This window comes from Pongo pygmaeus, chromosome 20 (genome assembly GCF_028885625.2).
Source record: "Pongo pygmaeus isolate AG05252 chromosome 20, NHGRI_mPonPyg2-v2.0_pri, whole genome shotgun sequence".
Classification (NCBI taxonomy): Eukaryota; Metazoa; Chordata; class Mammalia; order Primates; family Hominidae; genus Pongo; species Pongo pygmaeus.
This window is the reverse complement of record NC_072393.2, coordinates 47,801,890-47,829,819: the sequence shown is the minus strand read 5'-3', so window position 1 is coordinate 47,829,819 and position 27,930 is coordinate 47,801,890. Positions and strand designations below refer to the sequence as shown.

General features: G+C 55.8%; 1 protein-coding gene across 2 annotated transcripts; it reads left to right on the top strand.

Moving 5' to 3' along the window:
• Positions 1–163: 163 nt before the first annotated feature.
• ATP1A3 (ATPase Na+/K+ transporting subunit alpha 3) lies at positions 164–27,807 on the top strand. Of its 2 annotated transcripts, none has more exons than XM_054463321.2 (23): positions 164–365; positions 5,571–5,657; positions 5,756–5,815; positions 6,031–6,234; positions 7,947–8,060; positions 8,178–8,312; positions 8,789–8,906; positions 9,026–9,294; positions 12,119–12,317; positions 12,394–12,503; positions 12,589–12,723; positions 15,419–15,611; positions 15,903–16,078; positions 16,157–16,293; positions 17,646–17,796; positions 18,460–18,628; positions 23,813–23,967; positions 24,047–24,170; positions 24,775–24,920; positions 25,436–25,566; positions 26,626–26,727; positions 27,049–27,140; positions 27,424–27,807. In XM_054463321.2, exons 1-23 carry the CDS (start codon positions 360–362, stop codon positions 27,450–27,452), a joined length of 3,042 nt encoding a protein of 1,013 aa, XP_054319296.1. In that variant the 5' UTR covers positions 164–359; the 3' UTR covers positions 27,453–27,807. The 2 variants fall into 2 exon arrangements, with proteins under 2 accessions (XP_054319296.1, XP_054319297.1); XM_054463322.2 differs by lacking the exon at positions 164–365 and adding an exon at positions 1,201–1,219.
• The last annotated feature ends 123 nt before the right edge of the window (positions 27,808–27,930 follow it).

The following is a 27,930-nucleotide window of genomic DNA, read 5'->3' as shown; positions in this document are numbered from 1 at the left end:
GTCTCTGGGAATCCCCCCACCCCCGCAGCGCTCCCCCTTCGCGGCCGCGCAGCCACTTTGCGGAGCCCAAGGGGAGGACAGCTGCAGTACCAGGGGCGGGGCCGCGGGCCGTCCATCAGCACGGCGACGCCCCTGATTGGCCAGCGCCGCCCCCCTCCCGCGGACGCGGGCATATGAGGAGGCGGAGGCGGCGGCCGCCGCAGCCTCTGTGCTGTGGGACCAGAGGAAGGACGGACGGACGGACACGAGCACCGACCGAGGCGCGGGCGCTGCAGAGGCCCCCAGCCCAAGCCTGCGCCTGAGCCCGCCCCGAGGTCCCCGCCCCGCCCGCCCGGCTCTCTCCCCGCGGAGCCGCCAAGATGGGGGTAGGTGCTGGGCCGGCTGGGCGCCGCTTCCGTGTGACATTGTGGGGCCGGTGACATTGGGTGTGCGCGGGGGGCGGGGGCACCGGGACCCCTGCGCTCCGGGGCCAAGCCTGCGAGACCCGGGGAGCCGGCTGACCCGGCCAATCCATGTGGTCGTGGGGCCGCAGGGGGCGGCGGGGGATCTGTGGTGCACGTTGGCATGGCTTTGTGTGCGGGGATCCGCGAGGTTGTGGGCCAGCCCTCCGCATCTCCGCCTGACCTTGTGCGGTTGCATGTGCACGGCTGCATGTGCGTATGAGAGCTGCTGGCTCTGTCAGGCCCTGGCAGCGAGTGTGTGGGCCCCGTGGTGTCTGAAAGTCTGCGATCGCGTCTGGGTGTGTCTGTGAGAGCTCGTGTTAGTGCGTCTGGGGTTATTGAGGCCCCCCTGCTTCCCTAGCAGGGTGCGGATAGGTCCAGGCTATGGGATGGACACCAGATGACCTCTCTTTCTCCTTCCAGGCCTGGATGGGGGGCTCCGCAGTGTGTGTGTGTGTGTGTGTGTGTGTGTGTGTGTGTGTGTGTGCAGGCTCTGCAGTGTCGCAGCCTGGGGCTGCAGTGTGTGTGTGCAGCCCCTCATGTAGGGGAGCAGGCATGGGAGGCTGGGAGGAGGAGAGGAACAGGAGAGCCACGGTGGGGAGACTGAGTGCACAGCTGAGGGTGTGCGTGTGCAACTGTGTAGTGGGGAGCGTGCATGCCTGGCTGTGTCCTTGCCTCTGTGTCCGTGTGTCCTTGTCTATCTGTGAGTCTCTCCAGCAGATGCCGCCTCCCTCCCTGGCTGACCACCTGACCCTTGCTGCAGCCCTGGATTCCTCCCTGTGTGTCTGGGGTGGGGCTGAAGGGAGGGGGAATCAGGAGAGGAGGGGGTGGGTGGGGGTAGGTGGGTTGAAGAGGGCGGGAGAGGCCAGTGGAGGGAGAATAGGAGGGCTGGGGAGAAAGATGGCGGATAAAGGCTGATGGGCCCAGGGATGGAGGTGGGGGATGGGGCTGCAGCTCTGTGGGGTGGGGCAGGGTGGGCCAGGGGGGCTGGGAAGGAGGATTGGGTTGGGGCAGGATTAGGGTACAGAAGGGAGAAAGGGGTAGTCAGTGATGGCTGTCAGGTAAGTAGGATGGAGGGAGGGAAGCTGTGGATGGATTGGGAGAAGACTGATGCTAAAAGCCCTAGAGAAGGAAGTTAGAGGGAGGTGGTCTTAGGAAAAGGAGTGGGGGATGAGAGGAGAAATGAAGGCAGCTTAGACATGGGAAGGAAAGACAGAGACACCTGGAAAGACAGAGATGCTCTGAAAGAGACAGAGAAAGAGACACGGACATAGAGACAAAGAGACAGAGACAAGCAGAGAGACATGGCTGAGACACATGGAGAGACATTGAGAGAGAAAATGAGAAACTGAGGCTCAGAGGAAGAGACACAAGGACAGATATTTCCTATCTAGCGGCAACCACAGTCAGCCTGAGGGACAGGAAGAGGAGGCAGAGGGCAAAGGGGGAGGTCAAGGGAGGGACGGCCAGAGATGTGGGCCAGGTCCCCTGCAAGGGGGAGGGGAGGCCGGCCCAGGCGCAGAGGCTGCGGGAGCTGGCGCCAGATCAGGGAGAGGCGGACAGCATGGAAAATGGCAAGGAGCTGCAGAGGCGGCCACAGCGAGACAGGCATGGCCCCCACCCTTGGAGGTGCTCCCGCCCCGCAGTGCGCCCATCTGGGCCTCCTGCCTTGACTGGGAAAGCCTCAGCTCTGCACTCCAACAGATGGGAGCCCGCTCCCCAAGGGGGTCTGGTTATGGCAAGGGCAAGCAGGAGCCAAGGCCAGGGCCAGGGCCAGGGTGAGCCAGGAGTCCCAGGCTCCCGGTCCCTCCTCCCTCAGACCAGGAGTCCAGGCCCCAGCCCCTCCTCCCTCAGACCCAAGGGTCCAGGCCCAGCCCCTCCTCCCTCAGACCCAAGAGTCCAGGCCCTGGCCCCTCCTCCCTCAGACCCAGGATTCCAGGCCCCCAGCCCTTCCTCCCTCAGACCCAGGGGTCCAGACCCCTGCCCCTCCTCCCTCAGACCCAGGGGTCCAGGACCCCAGCCTCTCTCAGGACCTGAAAGTCCGGCCCAGCCCTTAGCTTTTATGGGGCCCCGAGCATCAGCTCCCAGCCTTCAACTAAGGTTTCTGGGTGGGCAGCTGATTTTCTCCCTCTCTCTCTCCTGACCCCCATCTTACCCCTCTCCTGGCTTCCCGCACAGGACTTGACCCCAGGCCTTTGTAGCTCCACATCTCTCCATCTCTCCATGTCTCTCCGCCCTGGGTCTACCCCATCGGACAAAGCTGAGACCACCCCTGGCACTGTAGGGGAGTATGAAAGATGGTCTCCCTGTCCCCCAAGCCTCTGTTCCTCCGCATCTGAGACGCAGTGCTGCTGCAGGGCTGGCGTGGGGCCAAGCCTCCCTCCCACCCCCTGCACCCCTTCTTGAGGCTCCCAGATCTCCAGGCTGCTGCCCTTCCCTGCACACCCCCACCCTCCAACTCAGCCTCTGGGTCTGGGGGCAGACAGCAGGCAGCTCAGGCCCTCTACAAGGTCACGAGGAGATTAGCGCTGAGCCGCGCTGAGCCTCCGATCCCAGCTTGGCCCTGGGCCTGCAGGACCTGTCAGCGGCCCTTGCAGCACCCAGCCTCTCCCCACCCCTCCCACCAGCCTCGGAACCGCCCTCCCCATCCGCCCAGGCTCCCAAACTGGAACTTCAGGCACTCACACCATGCGCAGTTCAAGCCAGGACTAGGGCTTCTGCCTCTCGCTGTCCTGCTCTGTCCTCCAGGAACCTGGCCATGCTCAGCCTCTGTTAAGGACACGCCATGGGCCCCACACATGGAAGATCCCAGAGAGAGACAGAGACAGGGAGACAGAGACAGAGATAGAGGAAGGTACCAGAGGGAGACAGTGAGAGAGACAGAGACAGAGAGACATAGACAGAGATAGAGAGGCAGATTCCAGAGACAGAGAGAGGAGATCTCAGAGAGACAGAAATAGAGAATAAGATCTCAGAGAGAAAGTGAGAGAAAGAGACAGAGAGAGAGAGGAAGATCCCAGAGACAGATACATATATATATGTGTGTGTGTGTATATATATGTGTGTATATATATGTGTGTATATATATGTGTGTGTATATATACGTGTGTATATATATGTGTGTGTATATATGTGTGTGTATATATATGTGTATATATGTGTGTATATATATATATAGAGAAAGAGAGAGAGAGAGAGAGAGAGAGATTGAGGAGAGCCCCAAGACAGACAGTGGGAGAAGGAGACAGAGATAGAGAGGAAAATTCCAGGATGAGGCAGTGAGAGAGAGAAAGAGAATGAGAGATATATGGGGAAGGAGGGGGATGGAAGATTCGAGAGAGACAGAGAGAGGGAGAGAGAGAGAGAGAAAGAGAGAGAGAGGAGATCTTAGTGATAGTGAGAGAGAAAGAGAGATTCAGAGATAGGAGATCCCAGAGAGAGAGAGTGGGAGAGAGATAGAGATAGGCAGATCCCAGAGAGAGATATTAGAGAGACAGAGAGAGGTTGAAACAGGAAAAGAGACAGGCAGGGAGAGATGTGAGCATCCCAGAGGAGACAGCTTGAGAGATGAAGATAGAGACACAACGACAGAGAGAGACAGACCAAAAGATGGAAAAAGACAGAGACAGAAAGTACTGATCCTTGAGACGCCAACTCAGTGGGAAATAAGAACCCAGAGAGAGAAACTCAGCCAGACCTGGGGAGACACAGCCAAGAGATGGAGACAGACATCATGCAAGACAGAGAGACAGAAAGAACCAGAGATCTGAGAGAGACAAAATCATAGAAAGACACATGCAGAGAGACCCAGAGACTGGGATCAGGATAGAGAATGACAGAGACAACATAAAGAGATCAGAGCGATAGAGAGAGAGAGAGAGCTATCAAGAGAGAGAAACAGCCTTGCAAACACAGAGATACAGAGATGGAGAGATAAAGAGACAGGAGACAGAGAGATGATGAAACAAAGCAATAAGACCAAGAGCCACAAACAGACCTGGAGATACACATCAAGGGTGACAGACAGAGGAGAAAGAGATAAGAGATACAGATGGAGACATAGAAAAGACAGATACGAGGCCGGGCGTGGTGGCTCACGCCTGTAATCCCAGCACTTTGGGAGGCCGAGACGGTCAGATCACGAGGTCAGGAGATCGCAACCATCCTGGCTAACACAGTGAAACCCTGTCTCTACTAAAAATACAAAAAAATTAGCCGGGCGTGGTGGCGGGCGCCTGTAGTCCCAGCTACTTGGGAGGCTGAGGCAGGAGAATGGCGTGAACCCAGGAGGCGGAGCTTGCAGTGAGCTGAGATGATGCCACTGCACTCCAGCCTGGGCAACTAAGCGAGACTCTGTCTCAAAAAAAAAAAAAAAAAGACAGATACGTAGGAAGATTGGACAGGGCCAGGGAGAGGGAAGAAGAGACAGAAGCAGAGTTAAAATGTCACATAGAGGTGGGGCACAGTGGCTCATTCCTATAATCCCAACACTTTGAGAGGCTAAAGCAGGAGGATCACTTGAGTCCAGGAGTTAGAGACCAGCCTGGGCAGCATAGTGAGACACCATCTCTAGAAAAAAATTAAAAATTAGCCGGGCGTGGTGGCACACACCTGTAGTCCCAGCTACACAGGAGGCGGAGGTGGGAGGATCACCTGAGCCTCAGAAGTCGAGGCTGCAGTGAGCTGTGATTGCCGCACTCCAGCCTGGGCATCAGAGCAAGACATTGTTTCAAAAAACAAAAACAAAGTCACATAGACACAGAACACAGAAGGGGAGAGACCCACAAAGATGGCCACAGAAACAGAGAGAGACAGAAACACAGGCAGGAGGCAGACAGGGACCTTCAGGGACAGAGTCTCAGAGACACACAGAACCAGAGACAGGGAAGCCAATTGGAGCAGATGAGACTCACGAGGCCTGAGAGTCACCAGAGGCAGAAGGGAGGTGAAGTCACCCAGAGGCGCCGGGAGACACAGGGAGACCCCGAGAGGCAGACAGAGACCCCCACCCAGAGATGCAGGGGCACCAGCCAGGAGGATAGCCGGGGCACGGAGGGCCGGTGTCCCCCTGGAACCCCTTCTCGCCCGCAGTCTGGTGGCTCTGACAGCTATCGTATCGCCACCTCGCAGGACAAGAAAGATGACAAGGACTCGCCCAAGAAGAACAAGGGCAAGGAGCGCCGGGACCTGGATGACCTCAAGAAGGAGGTGGCTATGGTAAGCCCCGCCCTCTGCCCGCACACCCTCCCAGAGAACCTCGCCAGTTCCTGGCTGGCCTAGGCACTCACCGTCTCCCCCAAACTCCTGTTCCTCAGACAGAGCACAAGATGTCAGTGGAAGAGGTCTGCCGGAAATACAACACAGACTGTGTGCAGGTGCGGCCGGGCTGTGGGCTGGGACCCTGGGAATTAGGGAGGAGGAGCTGGGGGCTAGGATCCCTGGGTCTGAGGGAGGGGGAGCTGGGGGCCTGGACTCCTGGGCCTGAGGGAGGAGGGGCTGTGGCTGGTGTCTTAAGTTCTGGGGGTCTGGTGAAGGCCTGGGGTGCCAGGGTTGCCCAGGGAAGGTTCTGTGTGAGTCCTCTGTCCCTCAGGGTTTGACCCACAGCAAAGCCCAGGAGATCCTGGCCCGGGATGGGCCTAACGCACTCACGCCACCGCCTACCACCCCAGAGTGGGTCAAGTTTTGCCGGCAGCTCTTCGGGGGCTTCTCCATCCTGCTGTGGATCGGGGCCATCCTCTGCTTCCTGGCCTATGGTATCCAGGCGGGCACCGAGGATGACCCCTCTGGTGACAACGTGAGTGCCTGGACCCTGCCCTGCGCAAGGCCCTGCACATTTATTTACGGACACTGCACCGCAACTTCTTCCCATCCCTCTAGGCTTTTCACAGCCCACTCTCCCCCTTTTTCCCAACTAACTCACAATCACCCAGCAAGAGAACCAGATCAGATACAAGGCAAACTGAGGCTCAGAAAAGCCAGGTAACTTGTCCGAGGCCCCACAGCAGGACGTGTGAGCCAGGGCTCTGTCCCAAGGCTGTGTGACCTCAGCGGCCTTGAGAACAGACACCAGCACGTGGTCATGGCTTGACAGATACCCAGAGTGAGTGTCACATAGAGACCCAGGCACATCCCACTGCTGATACATCAGGGCCCATCCCCATAACACAGGGACACATTCGAGATGCAGCCTCAGATCCCAGGCACGTAACACAAACCCACACATCGGCCACACAGAGATGCTCACCTGGGTAGGCGTGTGTGCACACACACGCATGTGCATGGAGGGTCAACGCAGAAGCCACACCAGGATGTGGATTCAAACATGGCCACCTAATTCAAAAACACAGACACAGACTCAGATGTACACTGACAGAGAAACACACACACACTGACACGCGTGCACACACGCACACACGCACACACACAGCAATGCAGGCATAACCTGGTGACAGAGAGACATGAGAGGCACAGAGAGTGTCCTCAGATATTCAAATCTAAACAGTCTCAGACATAAGCCCTCAGAGGCAGAGCTGGAGACACAGAGACAGAGATCCACACACAGAGAACCAAAGAAGCTGCCTTGTCGAATGTAAAGTCAGGCATGCAGCCAGTCAGACAGACACACGGACAGACAGCCGCATCCCAGACTCAACACGTGCAGGAGGACAGACACACACACAAAATAGATGGACAAGTCGGGCGTGGTGGCTAATGCCTGTCATCCCAGCACCTTGGGAGGCCAAGGCAGGAGGGTAACTTGAGACCAGGAGTTCCAGAAGCCTGAGTAACATACCCAGACAGATCCAGTCTCTAAAAAAATACAAAAAATAGCCGGGCCTGGTGGCACACACCTGTAGTCCTAGCTACTCCGGAGGCTGAGGTGGGAGGATTGCTTGAATCTGGGAGGTTGAGGCTACAGTGAGCTGAGATTGTGCCACTGTACTCCAGCCTAGGCAGCAGAGCGAGACCCTGTCTCAAAAAAAAAAAAAAAAAAGGCTAGGAACCGTGGCTCATGCCTGTAATCCCAGCACTTTGGGAGGCCAAGATGGCGGATCACAAGGTCAGGAGATCAAGACCATCCTAGCCAACATGGTGAAACCCCATCTCTACTAAAAATACACAAAATTAGTTGGGTGTGGTGGCACACGCCTGTAGTGCCAGCTACTCAGGAGGCTGAGGCAGGAGGATCGCTTGAACCAGGAGGCGGAGATTGCAGTGAGCCGAGATCATGCCATTGCACTCCAGCCTGGGCGACAGAGTGAGACTCTGTCTCAAAAAAAAAAAAATCGACAGACCCTTAGATTCAAACACAACCATTACAGAAAGAGGGACTCAAGCACAAACAGGGGAGACTCAGACACACCAACCCTCATAACCAACCTGGGGTCAGACACACAAATACAGACCCCACTGACACAAAGCTCCCTTCCCAGACTCCAGGCGAGCAGGGACTGGTGGAGAGTGGCTCGGGCGGCCCCTGATCACCATCCCCACATCTCCCCACAGCTGTACCTGGGCATCGTGCTGGCGGCTGTGGTGATCATCACTGGCTGCTTCTCCTACTACCAGGAGGCCAAGAGCTCCAAGATCATGGAGTCCTTCAAGAACATGGTGCCCCAGGTGAAGGGTGCCCAGCAAGGGGCCAGACGGGGGTGTTAGTGTATGGGCTGGGGGCCGGGCCCACTGACCCCCAGGCAGAGGGAGTCTGGGAGGTGACATTACTCCATCCCACCTCAGCAAGCCCTGGTGATCCGGGAAGGTGAGAAGATGCAGGTGAACGCTGAGGAGGTGGTGGTCGGGGACCTGGTAGAGATCAAGGGCGGAGACCGAGTGCCAGCTGACCTGCGGATCATCTCAGCCCACGGCTGCAAGGTGGGCCTGGGCCAGGGGCCCAGCTTTACCCTCCCTCAGGCTGCCCAGGAGCTCAGGCCCAGCCCCTCCTCCCTCAGACTCAGGAGTCCAGGTCCCAGACCCTCCTCCCTCAGACCCAAGAGTCCGGGCCCCAACACCTCCTCCCTCAGACCCAGGAGTCCAGGCCCCCAGGCCCTCCTCCCTCAGACCCAGGAGTTTAGACCCTGGGCCCCCTCCTCACCTAACAGTCAGGAGTCCAGGCCCAGCCCTCACCTTTCGGAGATCCTTAGAGACCCTAGACCTTGGCCAGCAGCCCTGTGCCTTCCCCACCTTCAAGATCCCAGCCTCTGGGCTCCCACACACCACTCACCCACTGGGCACCCAGGCTTCTAGCTGTGATCTCCAGGCACACAGGCTTCAGCCCCAAGCCCTCTGCACAAATACCCTCCTGTCCCAGGCCCTGGACTGAACCCTCTCTCTGCTGCACCTACCCCCAGGTGGACAACTCCTCCCTGACTGGCGAATCCGAGCCCCAGACTCGCTCTCCCGACTGCACGCACGACAACCCCTTGGAGACTCGGAACATCACCTTCTTTTCCACCAACTGTGTGGAAGGTGAGGCGGGTGCAGAGAAGACACACAGCTGGGGCAGACACAGGGATGTGTCCCAGGGGGTCAGGCCTCCAGAACCTCCCTGAGCCACTCCACCTCAGCCTAACCCCTCTGGCCTGCAGGCACGGCTCGGGGCGTGGTGGTGGCCACGGGTGACCGCACTGTCATGGGCCGCATCGCCACCCTGGCATCAGGGCTGGAGGTGGGCAAGACGCCCATCGCCATCGAGATTGAGCACTTCATCCAGCTCATCACTGGCGTGGCTGTCTTCCTGGGCGTCTCCTTCTTCATCCTCTCCCTCATTCTCGGATACACCTGGCTTGAGGCTGTCATCTTCCTCATCGGCATCATCGTGGCCAATGTCCCAGAAGGTCTGCTGGCCACTGTCACTGTAAGGCCAGGCTCCTGGGTCTGGGCGGGGAGGGCCTGGGGGTCTGGGCTCCTGAGTCTGAGGGAGGAGGGGCTGGGGTCCTGGACCCCTGAGTCTGAGGGAGGAGGGGCTGGAGGCCTGGACCCGTGTGTCTGGGGGAGGAGGGGCTGGGGTCTGGACCCCTGGGGCCGGAGAAGGGACTGGGGGCCTGGATCACAGTGTTCTTGTGAAAGACAACTTGGGCCTGACTCAGAGGGCCTCATTAACAAAGCAAACAATCAAAGAAAGAAACAAACAAAAATCTTGAGAAACACTGGCAAGCTGTAAAGAGCCAACAATCCTACTGCTTGTTAAGTTTACTTACAAAATTAAGAAGTGCACGCTCATGATGAAAAGTCGAAGAGTACATCAAGTTAAAAAATAAAATAATGAGGCTGGGCGCAGTGGCTCATGCTGTAATCCCAGCACTTTGGAAGGCCAAGGCGGGCAGATCACCTGAGGTCAGGAGTTCAAGACCAGCCTGGCCAACATGGTGAAACCCTGTCTCTACTGAAAATACAAAATTAGTGGGGCGTGGTGGCGCATGCCTGTAATCCCAGCTACTCAGGAGGCTGAGGCAGGAGAATCGCTTGAACCTGGGAGGCGGAGGTTGCAGTGAGCCAAGATCGCGCCATTGCACTCCAGCCTGGGTGACAAGAGTGAAACTCCATCTCAAAAATAAATAAATAAATAAATAATAAATAAATAAAATAATAGGCCTGGCGCAGTGGCTCACGCCTTTAATCCCAACAGTTTGGGAGGCTGAGGCAGGAGGACTGCTTGAGGTCAGGAGTTTGAGACAAACCTGGACAACATAGTAAGACCCCATCTCTACCAAAAAATGTAAAGGCCGGGCACAGTGGCTCACGCCTGTAGTCCCAAGACTTTGGGAGGCTGAGGTGGGTGGATCACCTGAGGTCAGGAGTTTGAGACCAGACTGGCCAACATGGCAAAACCCCGTCTCTACTAAAAGTACAAAAATTAGCCAGGCATGGTGGCGGGTGCCTGTAATCCCAGCTATTCAGGAGGCTAAAACAGGAGAATAGCTTGAACCTAGGAGGCAGAGCTTGCAGTGAGCTGAGATCGTGCCACTGCACTCCAGCCTGGGCAACAAGAGTGAGATTCTGTCTCAAAAAAAAAAAAAAAAAAAAAATTAAAAAATTAGCCAGGCGTGGTGGTACATGTCTGTAGTTCCAGCTATTCGGGAGGCTGACCTGGGAGGTTGAGGCTGTAGTGAGCCGTGATTGAACCACTGCACCCTAGCCTGTGTGACAGAGGGAGACTCCATCTCAAGAATATAATAATAATAATAATAATTATTATTATTATTATTTTTTAAGTTTTCCTCTGGCTGCTTTGCTGCCAGCTTCACCCCAGAAGTCCATTCTCTGTGAGGTTCCCCCTGACAGCTATGAGCATATTGACTAAATGCTGTCTTCAAGGTGCATGGCAGAAACTATCTTAGAAATACCATTCTCCTCTTTCATTCTTTGACTTAATGTTTTATGCGAAGTTTTCCATATTAGGGCTGGGTAGGGTGGCTCACGCCTGTAATCCCAGCACTTTGGGAATCCGAGGTGGGTGGATCACTTGAGGTCAGGAGTTCAAGACCAGCCTGGCCAACATGGCAAAACCCCATCTCTACTAAAAATACAAAAATTAGCCAGGCGTGATGGTGGGTGCCTGTAATCCCAGCTACTCGGGAGGCTGAGGCACAAGAATTGCTTGAACCTGGGAGGTGGAGGTTGCAGTGAGCTGAGATTGAGCCACTGCACTCCAGCCTGGACGACAGAGCAAGACAGTGTCTCAAAAACAAAAAAAAAAAGTTTACTGCTTTCCGTATTAGCAATGTTGAATGCTACCCTATGTCAAATGGATTTTTATACGCAAAGGATTAAGCATATTGTGAGCATATAGTCTGATGATTTGGGGCAAACTGAACACAATCACGTCAGCTGCATTGAGATTGCGTCTCCCTGAAGCCCCCTCAAGACCTTATTTAGCCCCTGCCACCCAACCCAGGGGTAACCCCTGATCTGGCTGCTAACAGCATAGATTAACTTTGCCTGTGTTCAAACTTCGTATTAATGGAATAATTCAGTACGAACTCATTTCTGGCTCTTTTTGGCTGAACATGTTTTTGACGTTCACCCATGCAGGTGCAGGCAGCAGTAATGTATTTGTTTTTATCAATGTTAGTATTCCATTGTCCACAATTTAGCTTTTCTGCTGTTAGTGGACATCTGAGTAGTTTGCAGTTTTGGACAATTTTTTTTTTTTTTTTTTGAGTCGGAGTCTCACTCTGTTGCCCAGGCTGGAGTGCAGTGTCACGATTTCAGATCACTGCAACCTCCTCCTCCTGGGTTCAAGGGATTCTCGTGCCTCAGCTTCCCAAGTAGCTGGGATTACAGGCATGTACCACCATGCCCTGCTAATTTTTGTATTTTTAGTAGGGATGGGGTTTCACCATGTTAGCCAGGCTGGTCTCGAACTCCTGATCTCAAGTGATGTGCCTACCTCGGCCTCCCAAAGTGCTGGGATTACAGGCGTGAGCTGCCATGCCTGGCCGTTTTGCGCTATTATACATGTGGCTGCTATGAGCATTCTAGTCCCTGTCTTCGGGTGTCTCTGCCCTGTTTCTGTTGGTCTGAACTTGGGGGTGGCATTGCTGGGTGCTGCCTCATTCTTTTCCAGGCCCTCAGGATTCTCTGGGGGCTGGGCAGCTGGGCTGTGGCCCTTGTGTCACTCATCCAACCCTGCCACCGGGCTTGTCCCTGTAACTTGCCTGCCCTTGCTCGTCCTCCAGGTGTGTCTGACGCTGACCGCCAAGCGCATGGCCCGGAAGAACTGCCTGGTGAAGAACCTGGAGGCTGTAGAGACCCTGGGCTCCACGTCCACCATCTGCTCGGACAAGACAGGGACCCTCACTCAGAACCGCATGACAGTCGCCCACATGTGGTTTGACAACCAGATCCACGAGGCTGACACCACTGAGGACCAGTCAGGTGAGTGCAGGCCCCGGGTGAGGACCATGGGGGCCTGGCTCCAGGAGTCCCTGGTCCTCACACGTGCCTCCCCCAGGGACCTCATTTGACAAGAGTTCACACACCTGGGTGGCCCTGTCTCACATCGCCGGGCTCTGCAATCGCGCTGTCTTCAAGGGCGGTCAGGACAACATCCCTGTGCTCAAGGTGGGTTCAGCTGCTGGCTTCACCTCGGCCCTGCCGGTGTCCTCCCCTCAGCTGCCCCTGCTCTGACAACTCTTTCTCCCTGCAGAGGGATGTGGCCGGGGATGCCTCTGAGTCTGCCCTGCTCAAGTGCATCGAGCTGTCCTCTGGCTCCGTGAAGCTGATGCGTGAACGCAACAAGAAAGTGGCTGAGATTCCCTTCAATTCCACCAACAAATACCAGGTACTCTGGGCTTTCCGGGAGAGCCAGCCTGGACCTCAGGTTCCTTATGATGCCTGTAAAGAGGTGTCATAGAGCCTTGATTTTCCCATTTGTAAAATGGGAATGATAATACCCGCCTGGTGGGGAGAGGAACAGGGAGAGCTTGAGAGTGGGAGCCAGATCTCTGTTGGAGTGAGACACTGAGGAGTAAAGATCTTCCTGCAGGCCAGGCGCGGTGGCTCATGCCTCTAACACCAGAACTTTGGGAGGCTGAGGTGGGAGGATCACTTGAGGCAGGAGTTCGAGACCAGCCTGGGCAAGATGGCAAAACTCTATCTGTACGAATTTTTTTTTTTAATTAGCCAGGTGTGGTGGTATATGCCTGTGATCTCAGTGATTTGGGAGTCTGAGGCAGGAGGATTGCCTGAGCCGGGGAGGTTGGGGCTGCAGAGAGCCTACATCACGCACTGCACTCCAGCCTGGGTAACAGAGCAAGACCCTGACTCAAAAAAAAAAAAAGAAAGTTTTCCTACAGCAGAGAGTGGGAACAAGCAGGAGACCTCTTAGGGCAGAGCAGCAACTTTAAATTATTCAGCAAACTTTTTTTTTTTGAGACAGAGTTTCGCTCTGTTACTCAGGCTGGAGTGCAGTGGCACGATCTCAGCTCACTGCAAGCTCCACCTCCCGGGTTCACACCATTCTCCTGCCTCAGCCTCCAGAGTAGCTGGGACTACAGGCGCCTGCCACCATGCCCAGCTAATTTTTTGTATTTTTAGTAGAGACGGGGTTTCACCGTGTTAGCCAGGATGGTCTCGATCTCCTGACCTCGTGATCTGCCTGCCTCAGCCTCCCAAAGTGCTGGGATTACAGGCATGAGTCACTGCGCCCGGCCTCAGTAAATTTTTTTTGAGATGGAGTCTCGCTGTGTCACCCAGGCTGGAAGGCAGTGGTGTGATCTTGGCTCACTGCAACCTCTGCCTCTGGGTTCAAGTGATTCTCATATCTCAGCCTCCCGAGTAGCTGGAATTAGAGGCATGCACCACCACGCCCAGCTAGTTTTTGTATTTTTAGTATTGATGGGGTTTCATCATGTTGGCCGGGCTGATCTTGAATTCCTGACCTCAAGTGATCCACCCACCTCGGCCTCCCAAAGTGCTGGGATTACAGGCATAAGCCATCATGCCCGGCCCATTCAGTATACATTTTTTGAGCAGCCACCACAAGTTAAGCCCTGTTTTGGGTGCTGGGTGTACACATAGTAGTGAGTGACATGGTGAAGTACCCTCTCTCTGAGACTTACGCTCTGGTTCTAGAAGACAGACAATAACAAAGGCATGAGGAGGTAATCGTAGTGGTTGTGGTGCTGAGGGAGGGAGCCCTGCAGGTGTCTGGGGGAAGAGTGCTCCGGTAGCAGGCGCAGCCTGTGCAAAGGCCCAGAGGCGGGAGTGTGCTGACGCATCTGAACACTAGCCAGCCAGCCAGTGCGGAGGGGCTGGGAGCCAGGGAGTGTGGTGGGAGTGGTGGGTGCTGGCCAGATCCTGTCAGGCCCCACGGGCATGGAGAGGATTTGGCTGTGACTCTGAGGAGCACACAAGCCTTCAGGGGGCTCTGAGCCAAAGAGAGACAGGACTTGACTCAGAGCTTTTAAAATAACTTTATTAAGATATAATTAACATACCATAGCTCGTCCCTCTAAGTGTATAATTTAATAGTTTTAGTATACTCGCAGATATAGGCAGCCATCCACATAGTCAATTTTAGAGCATTTTCATCACCTCCAAAAAGAAACCCCACATCTCTCAGCTGTCACCCGCCCCCTCCTCCCCCACACTCCCAGCCCTAAGCAACCACTAACCTACTTTCCGTCCGTATGGATTTGCCTATTCTGGACATTTCATAAAAATGGAAGCATACAGCTGGGCGTGGTGGCTCACGCCTGTAATCCCAGCACTTTGGGAGACCGAGGCAGGAGGATCGCCTGAACTCAGGAGATTAAGACCAGCGTGAGCGACATAGGGAGAGCACGTCTCTATAAAAAATTAGCCAGGCATGGTGGTATGGACCTGTGGTCCCAGCTACGTGGGATACTGAAGTGGGAGGATCGCATGAGCCTGGGAGGTCAAGCCTGCAGTGAGCTGTGATCTCGCCACTGTTCTCCAGCCTGGGTGACAGAGTGAGACCCTGTCTTTAAAAAAAAAAAAAAACAGGGTGGGAGGAGGGGAGCGCGGGCTTGGTGGCTTATGCCTGTTATCCCAGCACTTTGAGAGGCCGAGGAGGGCAGATCACTTGAGGCCAGGAGTTCAAGACCAGCCTGGCCAACATGGCAAAATCCCGTCTCTACTAAAAATACAAAAGTTAGCTGGGTGTGGTGGTGGTGCCTGTAATCCCAAGCTAGTCGGGAGGCTGAGGCAGGAGAATTGCTTGAACCCAGGAGGTGGAGGTTGCAGTGAGCTGAGATCACGCCACTGCACTCCAGCCTGGGCAACAGAGCGAGACTCCATCTCAAAAAAAAAAAAAAAAAAAAAGAAAAAGAAATATATATCCATGAGATAGACAGAGTGGACAGGAATGAGCAGAGGTCTCTGTAAGAGAGTGTCGAGGAGCCCTGGTGTGGGTCTATCCTGGCACCCGTGGCTCTGGACAGGAGACAGGATGGGGCAGGGAGCTTCCTGGTGTCTGCGTGGCTCAGGCATGCCACCCTCTGCTCGGTCCCCAGCTCTCCATCCATGAGACCGAGGACCCCAATGACAACCGATACCTGCTGGTGATGAAGGGTGCCCCCGAGCGCATCCTGGACCGCTGCTCCACCATCCTGCTACAGGGCAAGGAGCAGCCTCTGGACGAGGAGATGAAGGAGGCCTTCCAGAATGCCTACCTCGAGCTCGGCGGCCTGGGCGAGCGCGTGCTTGGTGCGAGGCTGCCAGGCGGGCTCTGGGGTCCCTGGAGGGCAAGGAGGGTTGTGATGCTGCCCAAAGCCTGGCTCAGCCCAGGGCCTCCCAGAATGTACTGTAAATGAATGAATGAATGAATGAATGAATGAATGAATGGATGGATGAGAGGGGAAGGCATCCTAGGAAATGAATGCTGACCGGCCGTCTTGCTGATGGGGAGTTGGAATGCAGGCGATGCAGGCATCTAGGGGCATGGGGCAGAGGTTCCGAGGCTGGGACCCTCACACCCCAACCCTTCCCTGCCACCAGGTTTCTGCCATTATTACCTGCCCGAGGAGCAGTTCCCCAAGGGCTTTGCCTTCGACTGTGATGACGTGAACTTCACCACGGACAACCTCTGCTTTGTGGGCCTCATGTCCATGATTGACCCACCCCGGGCAGCCGTCCCTGACGCGGTGGGCAAGTGTCGCAGCGCAGGCATCAAGGTGTGGCTTGGGGTGGCTGGGGGAGGCAAGGCCAGGTGTGGGGCGGGAGAGGCAACCCCTAAAAAACAATGCCTGCAGGTCATCATGGTCACCGGCGATCACCCCATCACGGCCAAGGCCATTGCCAAGGGCGTGGGCATCATCTCTGAGGGCAACGAGACTGTGGAGGACATCGCCGCCCGGCTCAACATTCCCGTCAGCCAGGTTAACCCCCGGTGAGCCACCCATCCCAGCCAGGGCCCTGGACATCCCTCTAGGGTGTTGACACAGGGGGACCGCTTCCCCCCAGCCTCCCTCTGCACTGCCCGTCCCGTTCTTTCTGGGACTCCTCCATGGACCAGGCCCTGAGTCTGGCCCTCCCTCCGATGTGGGGACATTGCAGCCACAGAGGTAGCCAGGCATAGGTTTGCATCCCAGCCTTTATTTTATTTTATTTATTTATTTATGTTTTTGAGATGGAGTCTTGCTTTGTTACCCAGGCTGGAGTGCAGTGGGGCGATCTCAGCTCACTGCAGCCTCTGCCTCCCGGGTTCAAGCAATTATCTGCCTCAGCCTCCTGAGTAGCTGGGATTACAGGGGCCCTCCACTATGCCCCGCTAATTTTTTTTTTTTTTTTTTTTTTTGTATTTTTAGTAGAGACGGGTTTTCACTATGTTGGCCAGGCTGGTCTCAAACTCCTGACCTCAGGTGATCCACCCGCCTCGGCCTCCCAAAGTGCTGGGATTACAGGCGTGAGCCACCGCGCCCGGCCTGCATCCCAGCTTTTACTGCTCACAAGCTGTGTGACATTGGGCAAGTCCTTTAGCATCCATGAACTTCAGTTCGCCCATCTCTAAAATGGGCTACTAATAATTCCTATCTCAGAGGATTCAGTAGAATCCATTCTTTCTGTGTCTGTCTCTCTTTTTTCCTGTCTGTCTGTCTTTGTCTCTTTTCTGTTCTGTTTTTCTGACTTCTTTGACATTCCCATCCTCATGCCTGTCTCTGACTCTGCCTCCCTTCTGCTTGTCCATATATCTCCGTTCCTCTGAATCCACTGCCCTTTGGCCGGGCGCAGTGGCTCACGCTTGTAATCCCAGCGCTTTGGGAGGCCGAGGCGGGTGGGTCACTTGAGGTCAGGAGTTGGAAAGCAGCCTGGCCAACATGGCAAAACCCCATCTCCACTAAAAATTTAAAACAATTACACAGGCATGGTGGTGGGTACCTGTAATCCTAGCTACTAGGGAGGCTGAGACAGGAGAATCGCTTGAACCCAGGAAACAGAGGTTGCAGTAAGCCAAGATCGCGCCACTGCACTCCAGCCTGGGTGGACAGAGCAAGACTCCATCTCAAAAATAAATAAATAAATAAATCCACTGCTCCGAAGTCCTTCCTCAGGTCTGCCCGCATGCCCTGCTGCAGTAGCCTCCTTCTCCCCTGCTTCCCCCAGAGGCCTCCTCCCCCAGCCCCTGGTCCTCTGGCTTTCCTGGTTGTGGGGCTGGCTCCTCTGTTTCTCTGTCCTTCAGGGATCACTTTGCCACTCATCACACACGCTGACCTCAGCCATCGTCCTCTCTGCTCTTCCCAGGGATGCCAAGGCCTGCGTGATCCACGGCACCGACCTCAAGGACTTCACCACCGAGCAAATCGACGAGATCCTGCAGAATCACACTGAGATCGTCTTCGCCCGCACGTCCCCCCAGCAGAAGCTCATCATTGTGGAGGGCTGTCAGAGACAGGTGGGCTGCGCTCCCGCAGAGGAGGGGACGGGGCCTTGATTCCTGGGTCCTCACTGAGGCCGGGGCTTGGATTCCTGGGTCTGAGGGAGGGGGTGCTGGGGATCTGGACCCCTGGGTCTGAGAGAGGAGGGGCTGGGGGCCTGGACCCATGGGTCTGAGAGAGGAGGGTCTGGGGTCCTGGACCCATGTGTCTGAGGGAGGAGGGGCTGGGAGCCTGGACCCATGGGTCTGAGAGAGGAGGGGCTGGGGGCCTGGACTCCTGGGTCTGAGGGAGGAGGGGCTGGGGGCCTGGACTCCTGGCTCTGAGGGAAGAGGGGCTGGGGGCCTGGACCCTTGGGTCTCAGGGAGGAGGGGCTGGGGGCTTGGGCTCCTGGGTCTGAGGGAGGAGGGACTGGGGGCTTGGGCTCCTGGGTCTGAGGGAGGAGGGACTGGGGGCTGGGGCTCCTGGGTCTGAGGGAGAAAGAGGCTGGGGGCCTGGACCCCTGGGTCTGAGGGAGGAAGGACTGGGGGCCTGAACTCCTAGGTCTGAGGGGAAGAGGAGGTTGGGGACCTGAACTTCTAGGTCTGAAGGAGGAGGGGGCTGGGGTCTTGGGCTTCTGGATCTGAAGGAGGAGACTCTGGGGCCTGGCCTCTGCGTGTCATCCTTACCCTCTCTCCCTCCAGGGTGCAATTGTGGCTGTGACTGGGGATGGTGTGAACGACTCCCCCGCTCTGAAGAAGGCCGACATTGGGGTGGCCATGGGCATCGCTGGCTCTGACGTCTCCAAGCAGGCAGCCGACATGATCCTGCTGGATGACAACTTTGCCTCCATTGTCACTGGGGTGGAGGAGGGTGAGTTGGCCAGGGGTGGCCCTGGAGACCAGGGTCACTGCCGGAGGCCTGAGACCAGCAAGGGGAACTGGCCAGGGCTGCAGGGGGATGTGTGGCGGAGACCACAGCCCCCCTGGCCCTGGAGGAGCTTGAGCCTGTCCTTTTCTGTCTTCCTCCCCCATGGGGTCGGGAGCTCCCCTGAGCAGGACTGAGCTGACACACTTCAGGGTCCACGCATCATTCAGCCCAGGCCCCATCTGGTGGGTGAAGCTGACTTGGAGGCTTTTTAAAGATACTCTCAGCCAGGTGTGGTGACTCACACCTGTAATCCCAGCACTTTGGGAGGCCGAGGCGGGTGGATCACGAGGTCAGGAGATCGAGACCATCCTGGCTAACATGGTGAAACCCCGTCTCTACTAAAAATACAAAAAATTAGCCAGGCGTGGTGGTACGTGCCTGTAGTCCCAGCTACTTGGGAGGCTGAGGCAGGAGAATTGCTTGAACCCAGGAGGTGGAGGTTGCAGTGAGCTGAGATCGCGCCACTGCACTCCAGCCTGGGGGAGAGAGCGAGACTCCGTCTCAAAAAAAAAAAAAAATTCTCAAGCCCAACCAGGGGGAAGCCAGGGACCCTGGGGGAGACCCCCTCTGCCAGCCTGGGCTGGGGGTCAAGGGAGCTTCCCAGAGTGGACAGGGATGGCTGAGCCAAGTCAGGGGCCATGCTGTGACGTCCACATAGACTAGTGCCAGGGAGTCACAGGCAGAGGAACCGGTACACAGGCAAGGTGGTGTGAGGGGCTGGGTCTGAGGCTGGTGCTGCTGAGGTGGGGGCTGCAGAGCCGTCAGGCACCACCTCCTGACAGGCCCGGACGAGGCCACAGAAGGGCTGGTTCACATTCAGATTTATTCAAGGCCACAGAAGGGCTGGTTCACATTCAGATTTATTCAAGGCCACAGAAGGGCTGGTTCACATTCAGATTTATTCTGATCATCAAATTAATTCATGATAATTATAGACAAATGCAGAAAAGCATTCAGGAAAAAAGTGGAATCACCCATAACCTTGCCATCCAGAAATAATCACGGTTCATGCCTTCGTGGATTTTCTTCCAATTTCTCTCTCCTATTTGAAATGTCTCTGGTGTAAAAAGTAGTTCATGGTAAAAGAGAATTCAAACAGCAAAGCCGAGCCCAGAGTAACAGATTAAATGTCCTCAGCCCTTGTCTCCTATATCCCGGAGGAAACCATGGTTAACACCTTCTTATCCCCCCAAGATACATCTTTTTTTGGGGGCTGGGGGTGGGGATAGGGTCTCAATCTGTCACCCAGGATGGAGTGCAGTGGCACAATCATGGCTCACTGCAGCCTCCACCTCTGGGACTTAATCAATCCTCCTGCCTCAGGCCCCTAAGTAGCTGAGACTACAGGTATGCACCATCACACCTGGCTGATTTTTAAGATTTTGTAGAGATGGGGTTTCACCATGTTGCCCAGGCTAGTCTTTTTTTTTTTTTTTTTTTTTTTGAGACAGAGTCTTGCTCTGTCACCCAGGCTGGAGTACAGGCATGCAATCTCGGCTTACTGTAACCCCCACCTCCTGGGTTCAAGCAATTCTCCTGCTTCAGCCTCCTGAGTAGCTAGAATTACAGGTGCATACCACCACACCAGGCTAATTTTTGTATTTTTAGTAGAGATGGGGTTTCACCATGTTAGCCAGGCTGGTCTTGATCTCCTGACCTGAAGTGATCCCCGCACCTCGGCCTCCCAAAGTGCTGGGATTGCAAGGATGAGCCACCCGCCCAGCCAGGTCTTCAACTCCTGGGCTCAGGCAATCCTCCCACCTTGGCCTCCCAATTTGCTGGGATTACAGGCATGAGCCACCATGCCTGGCCTCCCCAAGACATCTATGCATACACAGTACACACACTGTCTCAGATACAGCCATCTGCTCCTTCCAAATCTTGTGCATTATGCTGGAAGCTTGGGAGGCAGCTGTGAGCAGAGCAGACACCATCCCTGTTCTCACGGGGCTGGAGAGACAGCCTTAAACAAGTTAACAGATATGTAATCACAAATTGTGATATATGCCCCGAAGAAAGCAGGAAAGCAGGCCGCTGTGATAGATAATAGTGAGGGTCCTGCCCAGATGGGGTGGACAGGGAAGGCCTCTCTGAAGTGAGGGAAGAAATATCTAACTTCCGTCAGGGACTGGGCACGGGGGCTCACGCCTGCAATCCCAGCGATTTGGGAGACCAAGGCGGGAGGATCGCTTGAGCCCAGGAGTTCAAGACCCGCCTGTACAACAAATTAAGACCTCAAAGATCAAAAAATTTTAAAAATTAGCAGGGCGTGGTGGCGCACACCCGTAGTCTCAGCGACTTGGGGGGCTGAGGCAGGAGGATCACTTGAGCCTGGGTGGTCGAGGCTGCTGTGAACCATGATGGTGCCACTGCACTCCAGCCTGGGAGACAGAGTGAGATCCGAGACCCTGTCTCAAACAAACAAACAAACAAACAAAATAACTTCCATCGGGGGCATTCCAGATACACCCAAAAGTAGAGCAAAGGCACAGTGAGCCCCTGCGCCTCCATCCCAGCTGTAGCAGCAGTCAGCGCACGGCACATCTTGTTTCTTCCCCACCCCCTGGAACACACACTGGATTATGCTGATGCATATTTAAGTCATCATTTCATCCATAAATACTTTAGGATGAGAAACCCCTAGTTTATGGAGAAGAGCACAATGCAGGGAACGAGAATATCAGGTGGGAGCGGCCCAGGCTCTTATTGCTATGCAAAAGACATCAAAGCAATCAAAGCAGCCACACCACAAGCAGCCTGCTTCTCCTTCCCTTCCCTCCCTCCCTCCCTTCCTTCCTCCCTCCCTTCCTTCCCCTCCCTTCCTTCCTTCCCCTTCCTTCCTTCCTTCCCCTTCCTTCCTTCCTTCCCCTTCCTTCCTTCCCCCTCCCCTCCCTTCCCTTTTTTTGATGAGTCTTGCTCTGTTGCCAGGCTGGAGTGCAGTGGCGTGATGTTGGCTCACTGCAACCTCCACCTCCCAGCTTCAAGTGATTCTTCTGCCTCAGCCTCCCACATAGCTGGAACTACAGGCACGCACCACCACGCCCAGCTAATTTTTTGTGTTTTAGTAGAGACGGGGTTTCACCATGTTGGCCAGGATGGTCTCGATCTCCTGACCTCGTGATCCACCTGCCTTGGCCTCCCAAAGTGCTGGGATTACAGGTGTTGAGCCACCGTGCCCGGCCTGTTCTTTCTTAATGATTGACCTCATTGTTCATGAGCTAATCTTTTTACTTATTTATTTATTTAGAGACAAGGTCTCACTCTGTTGCCCAGGCTGGAGCTCAGTGCTGCAATCATCAGTCACTGCAACCTCGACCTCCTCAAGTGATCCTCCCACCTCAGCCTCCCAAGTAGCTGCAACCACAGGCTCAAGCCACCGTGCCCGGCTAATGTTTATTTTATTTTATTTTATTTTATTTTTTTGAGACGGAGTCTTGCTCTGTTGCCCAGGCTGGAGTGCAATGGCACAATCTCGGCTCACTGCAACCTCCGCCTCCCAGGTTCAAATGATTCTCCTGCCTCAGCCTCCCAAGTAGCTGGGGTTACAGGTGACCACCACCACGCCCAGCTAATTTTTGTATTTTTAGTAGAGACGGGGTTTCACCATGTTGGCCAGGTTGGTCTTGAACTCTTGATCTCAGGCAATCCTCCCGCTTCGGCCTCCCAAAGTGTTGGGATTACAGGCGCGAGCCACAGCGCCTGGCCTAGGTTAATCTTTATTTTGTTTACTTTAGACACCCTGTACTGGTTGAATATTTATTGAGATATGGCATGCATACAGTGAGTTGGGCATATTATATATCAATAAAATATTCAACCAGACAGGGTGTATAAATTTTTACACATGTACACAGCCATGCAACCACCAGATCCCAGTCAAGATAGAGAACCATTCCAGCCCACCATTTAGGTTTTGTCTGCTCCCCTTCCAGTCTATATCCCTCCTCCTAGACATAACCATTATCCTGACTTTTAGCCCAGAGATGGGTGCTGAGCCTGCTCCAGCTGGAGTCGGATGCTAAGAATGCTTTTGTGTCTGGCTCGTGTCAATCAGCACGGGATCCAAGATCCAGCTGCGGAGTTGTGTCTGTAGCTCACCCCTTCTTGCTGTGCAGTATTTGACTGCGTGGATGTACCGTGGTTTATTCATCCCTCACCTGTTGATGGACATGGGGTTGACTCTGGCTTTTGGCTCTGATGAGTGGTGCTACGGTGAACATTCTCGTACTTGCTTTTTGCTGGGCATAAACAGTCCTCCTCTCTTTTGGGTATAAAACGTAGGAGTCGGATTACTCGGTCGGTGGGGTGGGGGATGTTTGATAGAAACTCCGAAACCATCTTCCAAAGTGTTTATTTCAAGAATGTTTCGACAAAGGCGATGTGGTTGGATGTTTATGTGGAAAGGCAGGTGGGTGAGGGGCCAGGTGTGGAGACTCACGCCTGTAATCCCAGCACTTCGGGAGGCCGAGGTGGAATCACAACCCAGAAATTAGAGACAAGCCTAGGAAAAGTGGTGAGACTCTGTCTCTACTAAAAATACAAAAATTAGCTGGATGTGGTGGCGCATGCCTGTAGTCTCAGCTACATGGGAGGCTGAGTCAGGAGGATCACTTGAGCCTGGGAGCCGAGGTTGCAGTCAGCCGTGATCGTGCCACTGCACTGCAGCCTGGGCAACAGAGTGAGACCCTGTCCCAAAAAGAAAAAAAAAATGGTGGGTGGGCTTGGGGGTAGAAAAGGATGCTGGACAGGCCGGGCGCAGTGGCTCACGCCTGTAATCCCAGCACTTCGGGAGGCCAAGGAGGGCAGATCACGAGGTCAGGAGATTGAGACCATGCTGGCTAACACAGTGAAACCCCGTCTCTACTAAAAATACAAAAAAAATTAGCCGGGCGTGGTGGCGGGCGCCTGTAGTCCCAGCTACTTGGGAGGCTGAGGCAGGAGAATGGTGTGAACCCGGGAGGCGGAGCTTGCAGTGAGCCAAGATCGCACCACTGCACTCCAGCCTGGGAGACAGAGCCAGACTCTGTCTCAAAAAAAAAAAAAAAGACGTTGGATGGGGGCGGAGGAGGGGCAGAGGGAGTGGGCTCCCTGGCATGGGCGCCTGCTCTGAGCCTGCCCGTGCCACAGGCCGCCTGATCTTTGACAACCTAAAGAAGTCCATCGCCTACACCCTGACCAGCAACATCCCGGAGATCACGCCCTTCCTGCTGTTCATCATGGCCAACATCCCGCTGCCCCTGGGCACCATCACCATCCTCTGCATCGATCTGGGCACCGACATGGTGAGCCCTGGCAGCCACCCTTGGGGCCCAGGAGGGTGGAGTCCTCCCCTCCTCGGCTCACCTGGCCTCCTCCGCCCAGGTCCCTGCCATCTCACTGGCGTACGAGGCTGCCGAAAGCGACATCATGAAGAGACAGCCCAGGAACCCGCGGACGGACAAGTTGGTCAATGAGAGACTCATCAGCATGGCCTATGGGCAGATCGGTGAGGCACCGGGGACTCCACCTCCTTACGGCCCAATGCCGGGCCTAGAGCGGTGCCTGGCCCACCGTGGGTGCTTGGGACCCTGGTGTTGACTCAGGGGAGCAGACGTGGACAGGACCAACCAGTGAGCTATCTGAGGGCGGGGTCTGCACCCCATCCTTCTAGACCTCCTCCTCTCTGCTGCTGATGTGTGCAGATCCCCAGAGGAGTGGAGCAGCCATCCTTGGAGGCTGTCCCAGCAAGCAGAGACTTCATGGCGGTGGTCCCAGGCCCAGGGAGGTCATTTCTGCATAGGGAGCTCAAGCTGGGGATCCCCCAAGAATTCATGATGTTTAGGTGGCCTAGGTCAGGTGGGAGAGGGGCTCCGGGTTATCCCTCTGGGAGAGCCCCCTCTCCAAAGCGCCTGTCCCAGGTGGCCCACCCATCTCAGGGCCTCACCACCAAGTGAGACCTCAGGTCACCCTCTGGGAACCAGTGTCCAGATAACAGGGCCAGGAGGGCATACTCCCCTCTCCAAGGGGGCCTCCGGGCCCTCTGAGGTGCCCTGGGCTGGCTGCTGGCCCCAATCTGAGCCTCTCCTCTGCTTCCTCTCTCCTCCTTCCAGGAATGATCCAGGCTCTCGGTGGCTTCTTCTCTTACTTTGTGATCCTGGCAGAAAATGGCTTCTTGCCCGGCAACCTGGTGGGCATCCGGCTGAACTGGGATGACCGCACCGTCAATGACCTGGAGGACAGTTACGGGCAGCAGTGGGTGAGTGGGGCAGGGTGCTGTGTACCTGCCCACCATAAGATCCCCAGGGAGAGCTGTTCCAGCCATGCACGGCCACTTCCTACGATGGCCCCTCAGTCTCCTGTGGCAGCGTCAAGGCCTTTGCTGGGCACCTGGGGCTTCCTGGATGCCCTTGGCCCAGCCCATCTGGAGCCTTGTGTCCCACTGCCCGAGCTCTCTGCCCTGCCAGGCCTTCTTCCCCACCTCTGTCTGTCCCTTCAAAGCCCAGCTGCTGTCTGTCCTCCTTGGGAGGCCCACAGGGTCCTTATCCTCCTCCCTGGCCCCTGGTGGACGGTGATCACCATTAACCTTTCTTCTTCCTTGTACATCTCCTGACTCCTCCCTCGGGACTATGAGCCAGCAGAAGGAAGACACACCTGAGGCCCTGGGGATCCCATGCAGGATGGGGTGGGGCAAAGAGCACCGGAATGTTGGGGTGGTGGCTAGGCTGCAGTGCCACCAACTGACATCCCGTGCCCTGGTCACCGCTCCTGCAGACATATGAGCAGAGGAAGGTGGTGGAGTTCACCTGCCACACGGCCTTCTTTGTGAGCATCGTAGTCGTCCAGTGGGCTGATCTGATCATCTGCAAGACCCGGAGGAACTCGGTCTTCCAGCAGGGCATGAAGTGAGGGCTGGGGGCACACGGTGACTGTACAGCCATCTGTCCTGTCCGAGTGTCTGTCTGTCTGTGTGCTTCTTCTTGTGTCCTTGCTTTGGTTTTTTGTTGTTTTGTTGAGGCAGGGTCTCACTCTGTCACCCAGACTGGAGTTCAGTGGTGTAATCATAGCTCACTGCAGCCTCGAACTCCTGGGCTCAAGTGACCCTCCCACCTCAGCCTCCTGAGTAGCTGAGACTAGAGGCGTGCACCATCATATATGGCTAATTTTTATTTATTTATTTAGAGACAGAGTCTTGCTCTGTTGCCCAGGCTGGAGTGCAGTGGCACAATCTCGGCTCACTGCAACCTCCGCCTCCCGGGTCAAGTGATTCTCGTGCCTCAGCCTCCCAAGTAGCTGGGATTACAGGTGTGCACCACCAGGCTCGGCTAATTTTTTGTATTTTTAGTAGAGTTTCGCCATGTTGCCCAGGCTGGTCTCAAACTCCTGAGCTCAGGCAGTCCTCCTGCCTCAGCCTCCCACAGTGCTAGGATTACAGGTGTGAGCCACCATGCCCAGCCCATTTTGGGTTTTGCCACTGCACTGATTTTCTCTCAAGGGGTCCTGTGTGTCCTAGATTCTCTCTCAGCTGTGTGGTGGAGGTGCCCCTGGCCTTTTCTTTTTATACCAGTGCCTCTCTGTGTCTGTCCCTGTCTCTGTGTCTGTTTCTGTCCCTGTCTCTGTGTCTGTCCCTCTCTGTGTCTGTCTCTGTGTCTGTCCCTGTCTCTGTGTCTGTCTCTCTCTGTGTCTGTCTCTGTCTCTGTGTCTGTCTTTGTGTCTGTCCCTGTCTCTGTGTCTGTCCCTGTCTTTTGTCTCTTTCTGTGTCACCATCACTCTGCCTCTATCTTTGTCTCTCTCTGTCGGGGCATGTCTCCCCATCTCTGTCTCTCCCTATGTCTCTGCCTCTCTGTCTCTGTGTCTGTGCTGCTGTCTCTGGGTGTCTGCACTGTGCCTCCCCCTGTCTCTGCGGGGTGGCAGGTGCAGGGTGGGTGCTCTCTGGGCCCAGCCCTGCCCTTCTGTGCCTCCAGGAACAAGATCCTGATCTTCGGGCTGTTTGAGGAGACGGCCCTGGCTGCCTTCCTGTCCTACTGCCCCGGCATGGACGTGGCCCTGCGCATGTACCCTCTCAAGTGAGTGCCCCGCTGCCCCCAGCCCTGCCCACGCCAGTGCCTGCCACGGAGCCTTCCTTTAGACTCAGCCTGAACCTCAGGCCCCACCTCCCCTGGTGTCCCCAATGCGGTCCCCATTCTGATGCCCCCGAGCCTCCCCCATGGGCTGCTCCCACCACAGGTTACTCCGCAGACCCCAGGCCCCAGCCCTGCCCAGGGCACCCTCCACCTGTGAGCACGAAGGATCCTGGGAGACTGCCCCGCTGTGTCGCCTCCTGTCCCCTGAAGCTCCGCCTCTCGTTAGGGCCCCACGCTCAAGCCCTCCTGCTCTCCCCTCCGCAGGCCCAGCTGGTGGTTCTGTGCCTTCCCCTACAGTTTCCTCATCTTCGTCTACGACGAAATCCGCAAACTCATCCTGCGCAGGAACCCAGGGGGTGAGGGGGCTCGGCAAGGCAGCCGAGGGGGGCGGGGGGCAGCAGGGTCTCAGGCAGCTGGTCCCAGGCTCCCCTCACCCTGCTGGATGGCTCTGCCACCTGGTTCCCACTCTTCTCTCTCTTCCCATCTCTCCGGGCCCCCACTCTGTCTTCTCACAGGTCTCTGTCTGTGTGGTTTCCTTGTCTCTCTCCCTCTCTGTCCCTCTCTCTGCTGGGCGCCTCGCTTTGCCTGTCTCTCTCCATCTCTTACTCTGTCTCTTTCTTTCCTTCTTTGTCTCTCCAGGTTGGGTGGAGAAGGAAACCTACTATTGACCTCAGCCCCACCACATCGCCCATCTCTTCCCCGTCCCCTAGACCCAGGACCGCCCCTGCCAGTCCCCCCAATTTTGTATTCTGAGGGGAGGAGCCCTCTCTCCCCGTGGCCCCACCTTGGCCCCCACCCCCTCCACTATCTCCTGCCGCCCCCACTCTGGCCGGCTTCTCTCCCCTGCCCCAAGCCTCTCTCCTCTCTCTTTTCTGTGTCAGTTTCTCTCCCTCTCCTCACCCCTCTATCCATTTCTCCGGCCCCAGCCACCTCCCTGGGCTCTTTTTTACTCCCCTTCAGCCCCCCGGCTGATGCCATCTCTGGTTCTGGACAATTATCAAATATATCAGTGAGGAGAGAGAAGCGGTGTGTGTGTCGTGCCTGCTTTCTGGACGGGGACTGCAGCTGGGACAGCGTCCCCTCTGCTGGGGTGCGCTGCCAGGCGATTCTCAAAACCACAGGAACTTAGCCTGGCACTGGCTTGGA